The 14,702-nt window shown below is 50.4% G+C and overlaps 1 protein-coding gene across 1 annotated transcript in view; it reads right to left on the reverse strand.

The window, feature by feature from the left end:
* The window catches only part of LOC120394936 (A.superbus venom factor 1-like), a 45,012-nt gene extending 31,267 nt beyond the window's left edge, over positions 1 to 13,745 (reverse strand). Inside the window, exons 1-13 of the mRNA XM_039519130.1 lie at positions 13,725 to 13,745; positions 12,921 to 13,050; positions 12,106 to 12,177; positions 11,089 to 11,289; positions 10,339 to 10,450; positions 9,331 to 9,416; positions 9,010 to 9,149; positions 7,774 to 7,986; positions 5,895 to 5,961; positions 5,339 to 5,425; positions 4,387 to 4,590; positions 2,758 to 2,833; positions 1,179 to 1,335 (exon numbers count right to left, since the gene is read on the reverse strand). Coding sequence (XP_039375064.1) covers positions 1,179 to 1,335; positions 2,758 to 2,833; positions 4,387 to 4,590; positions 5,339 to 5,425; positions 5,895 to 5,961; positions 7,774 to 7,986; positions 9,010 to 9,149; positions 9,331 to 9,416; positions 10,339 to 10,450; positions 11,089 to 11,289; positions 12,106 to 12,177; positions 12,921 to 13,050; positions 13,725 to 13,745 — 1,566 coding nt within the window. The remainder of the gene's footprint in view (positions 1 to 1,178; positions 1,336 to 2,757; positions 2,834 to 4,386; positions 4,591 to 5,338; positions 5,426 to 5,894; positions 5,962 to 7,773; positions 7,987 to 9,009; positions 9,150 to 9,330; positions 9,417 to 10,338; positions 10,451 to 11,088; positions 11,290 to 12,105; positions 12,178 to 12,920; positions 13,051 to 13,724) is intronic.
* Positions 13,746 to 14,702: the final 957 nt, after the last annotated feature.

Consider the following 14,702-nt stretch of genomic DNA (forward strand, 5'->3'; position numbering starts at 1 on the left):
CCGGGTCCTCGCTCCTCCCTCCCCCAGCGCTTCCTGCTGCGATCAGCTGCTTCTTGCTCAGGAGGCTCAGGAAGGGAGGGGGAGGAGTGAGGATGCAGCACCCAGCCCCCCTACCTACCCCCAAGCCACCTCAATGCAGCGAAACAGCTGATCGCAGCAGGAGAGGTGGGGGGAGGGATGGGGGATGGGCACTCCTCGCTCCTCCCCCTCCCTCCCAGAGCCACAACATTGTGAAAAAGCTGATCGTGGCGGCGGGTGGGCAGGTGGGAGGGGCAGGCGCTGATGGGGGGGACGCCGACAGGGGGGAGGGGGGAGGGACTTATAGGGCTGCCGGTGGGTGCTGAGCACCCACCATTTTTCCCCCCACAGTTGACTCCTGGAAGAAGTCGCATATTTTCTTTTGAGCCACATGCAGTTCTGGAGCTGCCGGTTGGCCACCCCTACTGTATGTAATGGAAACCACTTCAAGCCAGGGGCTGTAGCAGCACCCTGTGCACCCCTAGTTCCAGCACCTCTGCTAAACCCTGACACCCCTTCAATCGCTAAACCCTAACACTTCAAACCCTAAACCCCACTACTAACACCCCAAAAACCTCACACTCAGGCCCCCTAAATCCAGACACCTACACCCCCTTCTACACCTTAAACCCTGACACTGAAACCCCCAAACCTTGCCTCTGACAACCCCTTCTACCCTAAACGCTAACACTGACACCCCCAAAAGCCTGACACTGACATCCCCAAAAGCCCAACACTGACACCCCCTTTTACCTAATAAACCCTAACACTGACATGCCCTAAATCCTGGCACCCCTAAATCCCAACCCTAACACCCCTAGCTCCAACAATGACCCCCCCTTCACACCTAAACCCCGAACAACAACAAAACCCAAAATGATCTACCCCCAGCAGAATGTTTACCCCCAACAAGGGAGAAGTGACAAAGACTCCAGGAAGTCCACTAAGGACCAAATAGATACATTCTGGCCCATTGGGCCTGAAACTCCATTCACTGCTGCCCATGTAACTGCACCGGGAGAAAGAGGAGATCAGTCTGCGTGAGCACAGACTTTGGGATGTAGCCCAGTAAGACGTCCCTTTGAATTATGAACCAACAAGTTGCTGTGATGATTGAGGTGGGTAGTGATTGGTGTGTAAAAGTCAAAAGAAACACGTACAACCATCTCTCCGCGGATTACGGGGGCATCTTGGAAGACTTCATCCAGTTTCTGCTTTTCCAGGATCAGCCATTTCACCGCCCCGCAGATAACTTGGCTTTCAATGGGCACCAGTTTCTTAGCCATGGCAAAGACCTTCGCCACATACGCCGTCAGCCTGAGGGCAGAATCAATCACATCACGATCACTCCTGCCTTCCTGGAATTGCCCTCAGTGTGAAAGCTGGACCGTCTGCACTCAGGTATGAGTTGAGTCATTTCACAGCAGTAAATGGAGTGAGGTTCATGTGGGCCAGTTTATGGTAACCTGAGTGAGCGGGAGCTAGGGAAAATGTCACCGCTTGTCTGGGAAAGCGCATCCAGACACTGCTCCCCATTACAGCTGGCTCTACTTGAGCCAGCTGAACTCTCCCTGCCTGCAGTGGTATGACCAGGATGGTGGGGTTGGGGGCCCGCTGTGGGCAGCTGGCCGCTGGGAACTGGACCGGAGAGTCATCAAACTCATCTTCACACAAGCCAGTGAACAGCCATCAAAATGGTAACGATTAGTCTGAGCCAGTTACAAACTAGCCACCTAAAAGGGAAAGGACCTGGAGTTCATTACTAAGGCTGCAAGTCTGTCATGGAGGTTGTGGAAGTCATGGATTCCGTGACTTTCCATGGCTTCCACAGCTGCAGCGGCTGGTGTGGCTGGCCCCGGGACCGCCCGAGCATCAGTTCTAGGGGCATCCCTGAGGACCGCCTGAGCAGCAGCAGTGCCAGGGGCCACCCTGGGGGCAGTCTGAGCAGGGTCTGGAGCAGCGGTCCTGGGAGCAGCCCCAGAGGCCGTCGGAGCGCAGTCCCGGGGGCCTTGGAACAGTGGGCAGCCGGATGCAGTCAGACCCTGCCGCCAGAGCAGGAGCCAGCTGTCAGCCCCCGGGAATCCCCCAGCGCTCCAGGGACATCCAGAGCAGCAGCATCAAGGAGACCCCCAGAGCAGCAGCTCCCTGGGGACCCCCAGAGCAGTGGTGCCCTAGGAGCAGCTAAGCATTAGTCAGGGGTGTGACACCCTGATGGGGTATTTCTGGTAAAAGTCATGGACAGGTCATAGGCTGTGAATTTTTGTTTATTGCCTGTGGCCTGTCCATGACTTTTACTAAAAATACCCATGACTAAATCTTCGCTTTATTCATTCCCAATCCCTCAAGCCATCTGCTCACCCACACTGAACTGTCACTGAAATCACTGGGGCCACATTTACAATGTATTTAGGCACCTAAAGATGCAAATAGGCACCTAGCAGGATTTTTCAAAGTGCCTTAGTGAGTTAGGCACCCAACTCCCATTGACTTTCAAAGGGAATTAAGCCCCTACTCTGCTTAGGTGATTTTGTAAATTCTTCCAGGTGCCTGTCTCATCTTTGGGCGTCGTTCCATTGCCATCTGTGGGAGTTGGATTGGGTATTTTTTTCCCATTGTGTGTGTTAACCTTTGCCCTCTGGTTCTGGGCTGGAGACTGACTTGCTCTGGCTCACAAATTACATGTGTAGGGTCAGGCTAACACTGAGCAAGAGGGTGCATTAGAAAACCCACTGTGCTCACCAAGTGCTTGCTGGCCGGTCTTTGTAAGCAGCGTATGAGAAGTCGGGTTTTTTGTAAATCATCTGCTGTGTATAACCTGAAACAGGGAGAGTAAGAAGGAGCTGTGTGATGTCTGGCGAGCATCTAATGAGGACTTTACATGCATAAGGCAAATGAAGTAAGAGCTGTGACCCCTGCCGCTGCTGTCTGAGTTGGGAGGCTCTCCCTTTTTCTGAAGGTGTCTCTCAGGAGGGACACAGCAACTCAAGGGACGCAAAGGCAGAAAGCTGTTGGGTGGGGAAGCCGACTGGTATGGGCACTGCCCTGTTCCTCACCAGCATGAATCCTCCCTTCGGGGTGGGAGTGGGGCCAAGTGATTACAGTGTATGGGGACCTGGGAGGCGGGATGCCTGGGCTCTATGCCAGGCTCCAGGAGGGGAGGGTGGGTTAGTGTTTGGAGCAAGATGCTGTGAGTCAGGACTCCTGGGTTCAGTTCTCAGTTCTGTCACTCACTGCATGATGTGCTGTTGGGCAAGTCACTGTCTGCCTCAGTTTCCCCATATTGTAAAAGCTTAATGGATGGGATGTTTGTAGTTCAAACTCCACGTCTAATGTAGGCAGCCCACAAAGGGGCCCGCGGTGTAGGGAAAGGGACACCTGTTCCTTCAGGAGCTAGGCTGAAACCTACCAAGTTCTCTCGATGGTCATGAGATTTTCTATCCTTCCTCGCTACCTGACATGGATTTGAACTGTGGGTGAATGGCCTCCACCCCACGACCATCCCATTCCCCGCACAACAGCCATGGGCTAGCAATGAACAGGAGCCCAAAAGCCCAGCAGGACTGAAAACGAGGTTGGGTGTTTCTCTGCATAGGAAGGTCTATTCCGAGTCATCATGACTAATGCCAGTGTACACTGGGGGAGGGATATTAAACCTCATGCTTCAGGTCTTAAACCAACCTCTAAAGGGAGTAGGAGATCTAAAGTGGGAGGCAGATTCTCTCTCTATTTTAGGGGCTTATCTGGCCCCCATTCCCATAGTACCCGGGTGACTCACATTCTTCAATGTACCTACCGGGGGTGCCGGAATGGGGGCAGGTCAGGGGGACATGGCCTCTGCCACCTTTTTCCTGCCTCATGGGTGAGTGACGGGGGGAGGAGGGGCGGAGGGGAGTGAGCAGCAGAATGCAGGCAGGAAGAGATGGAGCAAGGGCAAGGCCTCGGGGGGAAGAAGCCTAGTGGGGCAAGGCCTCGGGGCAGGGGCCACAATCTGGGTGCCAGTGGGAGCTTGCGGAGCTCCTGCCATCTACCCTCACAACCCCCCTGCCAGCAGGGCACTGAGACTCTCCCCATTTGCAGAGGGGGAAATGGAGTCACAGAGAGATTAAGTGACTTGCCCAACATCGCACCAGGAGTCTGTGGCAGAGCAGGGAACTGAACTGGGGTCCCCTGAGCGCCAGGCCAGCTGCCTGATCCCTCTTTCTACTGCCCAATGTGCTTAACGTGAGGTTTCTGAAGCATTTGGTACCGGCCACTCTCCGACACAGGCTACTGGGCTAGATGGACCTCGGGGCCAGTCCTGTGGGGCAGTTCCCGTGTCCCTAACGCAAGCCTGAAGAGGGATTTGCTGTCTGGCATGAAAGTACTTACCTTGCATGATCAACTTGATGGCTTCCGCCCTGCGTTCCACCCCGATCCTTTCCCACTGCTCGGTGCTGTCCAGGTAGATGGTGGCGATGACTGGGGGGGTCATGCCGATCATGTTCTGTTCCCCAGAGCCGGACGGCGTCACAATGAGATGCTTCAGGTTGGCCCCATCAATGGAGTTTTCGACAATGATTGTCACAGGGTTTCCTGGCCAAGGAAATAACGCAGTGTGAATTCAAGCAGGGAGAGCAGGCACTGGTGGGGACAGAGAGACAGACAGACCTCTCTGCGGGCAGGGGCAGATTGAGAGCTCAATCCTGCATGGTGCTGAGCACACCCAAACCTCATGAAAGTCAGATCCTATCCCAGCAAAAATTGATCTGGGCCCTGTGTGCTGACAAAGTTCCTACAATGCTCTGAGCATTTCTCACCAAGCCCTCCTAGGTACTTCACTCCAGCTCTGCCAGCGGTGGGGATAGAACCTGGATACTCCCACTCTGAAACCACCAGCCCCTGCTGGTTGAGCTGAATGGGGTTAAAGGAAGGATTATTATCCACATTTTACAGATGGGGCACTGAAGTACAGACAGGCTAAGGGAGCTGCCCAAAGTTACCAGGGATGTCTGTAGAAGAGCAAGATCTTGAACTCAGGCTTCTGAAATACTAAGCTAGGCCTCAAACCACTAGGCCATCCTGTCCAGTGACATAGGCTGCCCCCTGGGTGCTCCTTATTTCTGTGCACCTGTCTCTCCTGTCAGCACCTTGTTTAGCCACACGCTGACAATGACCTTTCTCTATCTTGGCCACTAATGCTCGATAGTGCACGTAGACAGTTGTAACAGAACCAAGTGGGTAATCGGTCCACCTCCTGCAAGTGTGGCTACCAGAGAAGAATTCATTGCTCCCTTCATTCTGTTTCTAAAGCATAAAACACTTTCAAATCAGAGGCCCTTGCCTTGGATGCTGACTTTGGTCTCTGATTCTGTATTTGGAACCATGTCATCTATATCTGCCGCTTTCACCTTCACTTCCTGGACTCCCCCTGAAAAGGAAGGATGAGGAGAAAAGATAGTGAAATGCCATCCGTCCAGCCGGCTGAGCTTTGTTCATAGAGAGCCCTGCACAATCCACTGATGTGCTAGGGCAAAGGGAGGGAGGGGGCAGCTGAGATAGGAATCAGGAAGCTATGAATACGGGGCAGGCAGAGGCGGCTGCATTTCAGTGGCAGCTGAATTGCTCTCCATATTGCTGATTCTAGTCTTCTGTGACGAGCCTGATTTTGACCTCCATCTCAGCCAACATTAAACCAATCCCTCTGAAATCTCGCACGCGCAATCGGATGCCAGGGCAGAATTTTTCAGGGAAGTTTGCTGCAGATTCGATTAAGGGTTTGGGTTGGATACAATGGCTCCAAAAACAGAGATGCTCTCACTTAGATATAGATTGTGCAATTCTCTGAGACCTTCAGGATGAGAGGCACCACATAAAGGCAAAGTAGTGCAGCTACTCACCTGCTCCTTTCGCAGATGGATCCAGTACCACAGACATAATTTTTTTGGTCGTCCTCATCCCTTCAGGCTAGAAAGGAACGACAAAAGCATAGTAAGCATAGTAGCATTCAGAGACAATGAAGAGCAGTAGGAAAAGGTGAGCAACTTGCTGATCTTGTGATCAGCATGAATCAGGAGTGACTCCACTGGAAGTCCGCGATCAAGTGAAACTGAGAAGAGGCTCCATCCCAATGAGTCTGGAATCTGACCTCAACCTCAGGCAGCGTCCCCTTTTGTTTTGGATCCTGGTTAGGATGCATCCAAGAAGAAGTCCCTAGGCCAAATTCATCCCAAGCGTAACACCACTGATTCCACCACAGATGAACGGGAGGAATTTTTGCCAGAAGCTGGGAATGAGCGACAGGATGGATCACTTGATGATTACCTGTTCTGTTCATTCCCTCTGGGTCACCTGGCATTGGCCATTGTTGGAAGACAGGTGTGATAAATGAAGGGAGGGAGGGTAGCTCCCTTTGATGGACACCCAGCCAGCCAGTTAGCTGTAAAATCCCTCTGGGTAGCTGTTTCCTACTTGCTTTACCTGTAAGGGTTAAAAAGTCACCCCAGTAAAGAAAAAAAAGTGGGCACCTGACTAAAAGAGCCAATGGGAAGGCTACAACTTTTAAAAATTGGAAAAGAAACTTTCCCTTTGTCTGTTGTTCTCTGGGCTGCAGGGACACAGAGCAGCAATGCTATGAGCAGGAATGCTGTAGAAGCCTTGAACCAGGTATGAAAAAGTATCTTCCATACCTACAAGAAATTATTTGGATAGGGAATGTTTAGTTAGACACAATCAGGTTTATTTCTTATTCTGGCTTGTGGATCTCCTCTGTGCTAACCCCTGATGCTTTTGTTTGCGTGTAACGGTTAAGCTGAACCCCCAAGAAAGCTAGTTTGGGTGCTTGATTTTTGGAATTGCTCTTTTAAAATCTAGCAAAAACCTAAATTCCAGATGTATTCTCTTCCTTTTTGTTTTTAATAAAATTTACCGTTTTTAAGAAGGATTTGGATTTTTGTGTCCTAAGAGGTTTGTGCATCTGCTGTTTGATTAGCTGGTGGCTACAACTAATTTCCTTTGTTTTTTTTCTCATGCCCTCCATGAGCTTTTTTTTGCATTTGGGTGCTGGCAGCGTTTACCAAGCCAACGTCAGAGAAAAGCTGTAACTTTGGGAGTTTAATACAAAGCTGGAGTGGCCAGTATTAATTTTTAGAATCCTTGCGGGCCCCCACCTTCTGCACTAGAAGTGCCAGAGTTTAGCCTTAACAACAGGATACTGGGCTAGATGGACTTTGGTCTGACCCAGTATGGCCATTCTTATGAATCTGGACAACAGAGTCTGGCAGGGCAAGGAAGTGAGAAGCTCAATTAATTCCATCATTGCTCTGTGACCTCCCTGAAGGACTTTTCTATGCCCTGATCTTCAGTGGAGGATCTTCCTCTCACCCAGCATTGCAGTGATCTCCTGGGACAGGCCAATGGGACGCCCTTCACAACCCACCAATGCTGCTCATTTGCTCAGCTCTCTCTGCCGAGTGATATGAGGTTCTCCCTGGGTGCGCTGATTCCAGCACCCACTGGTCCAAGGAGCAAGACCCTGGGCCTGAGGAACTGAACTTAGGTCTCTTATATGACGACTCAGAGGAGCGAGTGCAAGATAACCAGGCCAGCCCCAGCCCTGCTGTAGTTGCCACAGGGGAGGGGAGGAAGTGAGACGAGGATGGAGATGCAGGGTATTAATGTAACAGGTTAAAGTACAGCACCAATTCTAGAACCCAGCCAATCTGGCCTCCAGCCTCTTGCTCTCCAGCAGATATCATGCCCCCGGCACCTGATACCTACCACAACCTTCAGTTTCTTCCTCACGCCATCAAACGCAAAACTGCCCCATATCGCTCCCTTGACCTCAATGTAGTGACATCCCAGCTGTAATGGGACAATCACTAATGGCACGGCCAGGGAGGACTTGGCTTTGATGTCAAGGATCTGCCGGTATTTAGCCTTGGAAGTGGATGCACCGCAGAAAACTGGGTTGTGCAGCAGCTCCACCCGGACCTGAGAAGAGAACAGAGATTCATGAGCAGGCAGTCTGCACACCATGACCAGGGGCGGCTCTAGGATTTCCGCCGCCCCAAGCAGGGCAGCACGCCACGGGATGCGCTCTGCCGGTCGCTGGTCCCGTGGCTCCGGCGGACCTCCCGCAGGCATGCCTGTGGATGCTCCACTGGAGCCGTGGGACCAGCGGCTCCTCCGCAGGCACGTCTGCGGGAGGTCCACCGGCGCCGCGGGACCAGCGGACCTTCCGCAGTCATGCCTGCGGGAGGTCCGCCGGAGCCGCCTGCTGCCCTCCCGCGGGACGCCGCCCCAAGCGCGCGCTTGGCGCGCTGGGGTCTGGAGCCGGCCCTGACCATGACACTGTAGGGCATTGATCCAAATCATACCCTCTGACTGGAGTTTGCCTTTAATCTTAATAAATAACAGACATGACTGTACTTACAAAGCATGTGACTGTATCCTGACCTCCTTTCTGAGAAGCCCTTCAGGACCACCCCCAGTTCTGTCTTGCCTCAGAGAGGCCCACAGCCTGTGGTGTTCCTGAGTGGAAGTAATGAGACCCACCGGTGTGAGTCAGCAGAAAGTTCCGAACCTGATACCCACTAACAGATTTGAGGCCCAGCCAGAGAAGAATGGCAGACAGAAGGGTATTTATTTACCTCCTTCTATATCATGCAATCTTGCCAGAAGCTGGGAATAGGCAACAGGGGATGGATCATTCTGTTCTGTTCTGTTCATTCCCTCTGAAGCACCTGGCACTGGTCACTGTCGGAAGACAGGATACTGGGGTAGATCGACCACTGGTCTGACCCAGTATGGCCGTTCTTATGTTCTTAATGGGTAGATTCCACAGCCCTGATCTTGCAAGGTGCTGAGCACCCAACAAGGTCAATGGGAGGTGTCCAGCCCAAAGGGATCAGGCCCTAGAAGAACAAGCCTTCCATCATTTTGTTTTGGTTTGGCTGTCTGTCAAAGCATTGACACTTCAGGTCCATTCCAGAGCCCATGAGGCAGTGAACTTACCTTAATTGTTTCGTCCCGATAGTTGTAGAGAATAGCCCGGATTTGCACCTGCTCATTCCTCACTACAGAGTAGGGCAGATGGAGGTCGATGAAAAAATCTTTCATTACTTTTATCTCATAGGGGTCAGCCACACAGATCCCTGCAATGGGGAAAGACCCAGGGTCAGAGACAGGGGGGCTTATACTTTAGTCCTGAAATGTGTCTGCTGTCTCCTAGATTGTTCCATCTCACTGTGGCCTTTCCAAGGCCCATTGTGGCCTGGTGTCTTTTCCCCATTAGCTTTTCTGCCTGTTCTCTGGAGAGCTCATTGTGTTCCACACCTTTGGTCTCTGAAAGGCTCACAGCCAGGACTTCCCAGGTGGTGATGGAATCCTTTAGGAAAATAGGCAATGTCTTGGAAGAAATTCTACATGGAAAGAGAAAGACAGAGTCTTTTACAGAAGGAAGGAGCTAGGACTCATGGACAGTCCCCAGCTAAGGATCTAGATCCTCCTTTAAAGGTCTCAAGGGTAAGGACATTAATTGTAGTGTCCAAGTCTAATTCAATGAATCATAGAATATCAGGGTTGGAATGGACCTCAAGAGGTCATCTAGTCCAAACCCAGGACAAATCCCCAGACAGGTTTTTACCCCAGTTCCCTAAATGGCCCCCTCAAGGATTAAACTCACAACCCAGGGTTTAGCAAGCCAACGCTTAAACTACTGAGCTATCCAAGCAGGGGAATTATATCCCATTCCAGTGGAGAGGGGCCTGGCCCTGAGTCTCATTTACCATTTTTTTTAAAAAGAGGTTCAGCCATCCAGTTAGAAAGCAACATCAATATCTCATGACTCAGCAACCCAATAACACACCCTGAATAACAAACGGAAATGAGGAACGGTTCCCGAACAGGATAAAAGGCCAAAGCTAAACAGCCAGACACCTACATTCATATTTTGGCACCTAAATCAGCAGCCTGGTTTTTCATTAGGGCTGAAGCCAGGGGATAGCACTGGTTGCTCAGCACCTCTGGAAGTTAGGCCAGTTCTTTTAGGTACCTAAATATGGGCTCAAAACTGGAGTAACTGAATTAAATTATCTGGTCTCTGTTATACAGAAGGTGAGACTAGATGATCTAATGGCCCCTTCTGGCCTTAAAAATCTAGGAGTGACTCTATGAATATGGATCAGCTGCTGAATTCCAGCCATAATTCATGACAAATAATCCCAGCCAGCTCCACTGGGGATCTTGCTGGTGGAGAGACACTGACTTCAGTGGGAGCTACACCATGCCACGTCTGAATGTGGCCCTTTGATGAATGGGAGTGGCACGGCCACATGCTCTTACCCCAGTTCATTTGGTCGCTCAGTCAGCTGCTCCACTTGCCACAGCCAGCTCTTTGGAAACTGGCTCCTTGAGGTGATATCTTCTTCGGACAAGAAATCTTCATCCAAGTCACCTGGGAAGTTAAACCACAGACTGTCTGGCTTTGCTGTGACACTGATTGGGATAGGGCAAATCTGAAAGGACTTGGGGGTTGGCCTACTCTAGAATTGACCTGAAAGCATCCCTGGTTTGACCTACATTGCCAAGTTTTGATGCTGCCAGCCCAGAAGAGCATGAATTAGAATGTGGTTGAATGGCTGGAGGGGAAGCCACAGGCTTCTTCTTCTCTCCATGCCTGCCTTGCTGTTCCCTCATGAGCTAGCCTTTTCTGGGCTCCTATAACACTGGTATAAGCCTCTGGCTCAGTGCTACATGTGTGCCCTCTAGTGGGTGTTCTGCAAAGGGTAAGAGCCTACTACTACTTCTAGCTAGGGGAGTTACCCCTGTAGCTCAAGTGGTAGAGGACTGTGCTTTAAAAACAAAGGTTAAACCTCAGGGGCAACCTGTGAAGAGGTTATTACCCTGACTCATCTTGGTCCCCATATCAACATGGTGCAAGACTAACAGGATTGCTGCCACTGCATTCATGTCCATCTCCCCCCGGGGGGATCTGTGAACATGAGCAGGGTTGGTTCATGTGGTGTGGTCTTAATTCTCTAACAATCCCCCCAGCCTTGCTCCTCTGAGTGATATTGAATCCCTGGTACTTGCTTCTTGCAAGTTGCAGGTGGAGCTCCCGCTGCAGCTTGTCCCATATGGTCTTGATATAATTGCAGCAGTCGAGGAAGGTCTTCTTGCACTCGGCTGTACTCAGGATGTACCCAACCCACTTCTCGCAGCTGTGCCCCATGGGGTTCTCGTGCATCCCGTCTTCACAGCATTTCTTCAGCTTCTGGTCCTGGTAATCTGCCGCTGAAATGTACAAGCCAGAAGGTCATTCCTACAAGCTTCTTCTAGTCCTCACGCTCTCTCTCTCTCGCTTGCTCTCTCTCATTTACTAGTAGACATGGCCAAAGAAGGAACATAGGAACGGGCACTCTGCTCTGCCTAATCCAGTATCTTGTCTCTAACAGTGACTAGCACCAGCAGCTTCAGAGAAAGGTGCAAGAAACCCCATAGTGGAATAACCTGCCCACAGAGACTTCCTGACTCCAATTAGAGGTTGGCTCATGCCCTGAAGCATAAGGATGTATAGGTCTTCTTAAAAAATCCTATCCTATGGAATGGTGAACATCCTCCTTTTCCATGTAAATGGCTCATCATTTTTGAATCCTGCTAGGCTCTTGGCCTCAATACAATCCTGTGGTGGTGAGTACTATGGGTTAGTTATGCATCGTGTATGAAAATAGTTCCTTTTATAAATTCTTAATTAGAAACCATTCAGTTGGGTTGAGTATCTCCTTGTGCTAATATGGGTAATGTAACAATGTAGCTGTTGTTGTTATTTCAGTTGTGTAGCACTTTGGGTCCCCAGTCATGGCCCAGAACCCCACAGTGCTGGGGGCTGAACCAACACAGAACAGAGACGGTCCATGCCCCAAAGAGCAATTTACCATTCATTGTTTTCTATACCTCTCTCGCATCCCCTCTATAAACTGACCAGTTCCAATCTCTCCCCATGTGGAATTCTATCCACACTCCCCCATCTCCTGTTACAGGAAATGCAGCTGGCAGGAGGTTGTAGCAGGGTGAAACTGGGCACGCTAGGGAATCCCGATTAGTACCTACCTTTGTTTGCCTTATACTCAATGAGCTGAACGGAGCGACGCCGTCGTTTTGCTGGCTGAGGACACTCTGGATCTGCAGAAGGAAGTGAGAAACAGAAAATAAAAACCCACCCATCGAGTGAGGCCCTACACTGAACTTGCTGCCATTTCTCTGTCTGGATGTAAGAGGGTAACTTTTGAACACCGCATCTGGTCAGTTCCCAAATTTCCTAGATGTGTCCAGGCCTCAATGAGCAGAACCCTGTTGATTTAGGGGGAATTCAGAAAACCAGAAAAGCCGTTTTGGCATTTAACATATTGCTCCTTCCTGTCCCAGCTGGGAGCCACATAAGAGCTGTTGGGCAGATGCTCAGCCAGCCAGGGCAACCAAAAAGAGGAGACTGAAGGAGGCTTCATTCCTTCCTCCCTCCTCGTGTGCTGCCCCCAAAAGCCTGCAGCCTGGGGTAGAGAGAGTCAGAGAGAATAACCAACCATCTGCCCGTCCCCTCCAGGCCAGGGGGAAGAAAGATACTTTGGAAGTGGGAGAAACCCAATGGACTAGAAGAGAAGGTCTTTGAATCCCCTCCTCGGAACCATCCTATTCTTAAAATTAATCCCTCTTTTAATAGGTGGGGGCCAGTGGGAATTCAGGACTTTATTCTCATCCCCCACTGTAACCCCAACATTTCCATTCCTAGGCCGTTCCATGGGATTTGCCCTGCTAGACCGATGTCCCTACTCTGGGCTTGTGGCGTAGGTCACTGTGCCTTGCTTTGCTGACTCTTTCCTCCCTTCCTCCATCACTCCTGGTGACCATTCAGCTCCATAGAGTGACACCTGTTCTCTGGGCTGTGGAAATCCCATTGCTTGTCTCCAGGGCCAGTCCAGCATCCGTAAATACCCCCAGATTGTTCTTTCCACTGCCAGCCGTACAGCCAATGTCACTCTTCTCCACCGAGTCCCAGATCTGTGCAATGCAAACACAATGGTTGAGAGATTATTGTTAACAATGACACTTCCCATTTATACGGTGCCATCCAGCATGATCCCAAAGCATTATACAGGCTGTGAGCCAGATTCTGGTCTCAGGTATAACCGTGCAATCTGCAGTAACTCCACTGACTTCCTTTGAGTAGCTCTGTGTTTGCAGCAGTGCAAAAGAAAGCAAAATCTAAGCCGTAAGTAAATGATTTATTGCAATTCAATCCCCACTGAAATGCGTCCACCTCTGGGATGGAGCACAACAGCCATTCTGCACCAGCAACACAACCGATTTTAGGAGAAGAAAGAAAGAATTGTGCAGCCAGTTGAACCCAGACAGAGGAGGATGTTAGGCAGAGAGAAATTAAATACCCAAGTTAGAATTCAGCCAGAGCACCCAGGGGAAAGGGTCACAGGACATTTAATGACCAGAACCTCGGTTTGATATGTCAGCTGAGAAATGGCACATTCAGTAGAATTGCGTCCCCTAGAACCTTGATAGGGCCCGGAGATCAGTGCTGACTCAGAAGAAAGCGCACCCTCTGTTGAGGCACTAACACTTTTCCCTGCAGCACAGTGCCCCCTAGCTCCACACTGGGGGCATTGGGTGCAGCTCTGACTGGGGAGGGAGAGCACCCCATACTGAGCACACCCCCACACCCTGATGTACAGCACCACCATGGGCACGGAGGTGAAAACTGCCTCTGAAGGGAGAGAACCCCCTACTGCATCATCCACACAGTCCCCTACAACACAGCACCATCTGGGTCAACATAAGAACATAAGAAAGGCCGTACCGGGTCAGACCAAAGGTCCATCTAGCCCAGCATCTGTCTACCGACAGTGGCCAATGCCAGGTGCCCCTGAGGGAGTGAACCTAACAGGCAATGATCAAGTGATCTCTCTCCTGCCATCCATCTCCATCCTCTGACGAACAGAGGCTAGGGACACCATTCTTACCTATCCTGGCTAATAGCCATTTATGGACTTAGCCACCATGAATTTATCCAGCCCCCTTTTAAACATTGTTATAGTCCTAGCCTTCACAACGTCCTCAGGTAAGGAGTTCCACAAGTTGACTGTGTGCTGCGTGAAGAAGAACTTCCTTTTATTTGTTTTAAACCTGCTGCCTATTAATTTCATTTGGTGACCCCTAGTTCTTGTATTATGGGAATAAGTAAATAACTTTTCCTTATCCACTTTCTCAACATCACTCATGATTTTATATACCTCTATCATGTCCCCCCTTAGTCTTCTCTTTTCCAAACTGAAGAGTCCTAGCCTCTTTAATATTTCCTCATATGGGACCCTCTCTAAACCCCTAATCATTTTAGTTGCTCTTTTCTGAACCTTTTCTAGTGCTAGAATATCTTTTTTGAGGTGAGGAGACCACATCTGTACACAGTATTCGAGATGTGGGCATACCATGGATTTATATAAGGGCAATAATATATTCTCAGTCTTATTCTCTATCCCCTTTTTAATGATTCCTAACATCCTGTTTGCTTTTTGACCGCCTCTGCACACTGCGTGGACATCTTTAGAGAACTATCCACGATAACTCCAAGATCTGTTGCCTGACTCGTTGTAGCTAAATTAGCCCCCATCATGTTGTATGTATAGTTGGGGTTATTTTTT

This window comes from Mauremys reevesii, unplaced genomic scaffold (assembly GCF_016161935.1).
Source record: "Mauremys reevesii isolate NIE-2019 unplaced genomic scaffold, ASM1616193v1 Contig84, whole genome shotgun sequence".
NCBI lineage: Eukaryota > Metazoa > Chordata > Testudines > Geoemydidae > Mauremys > Mauremys reevesii.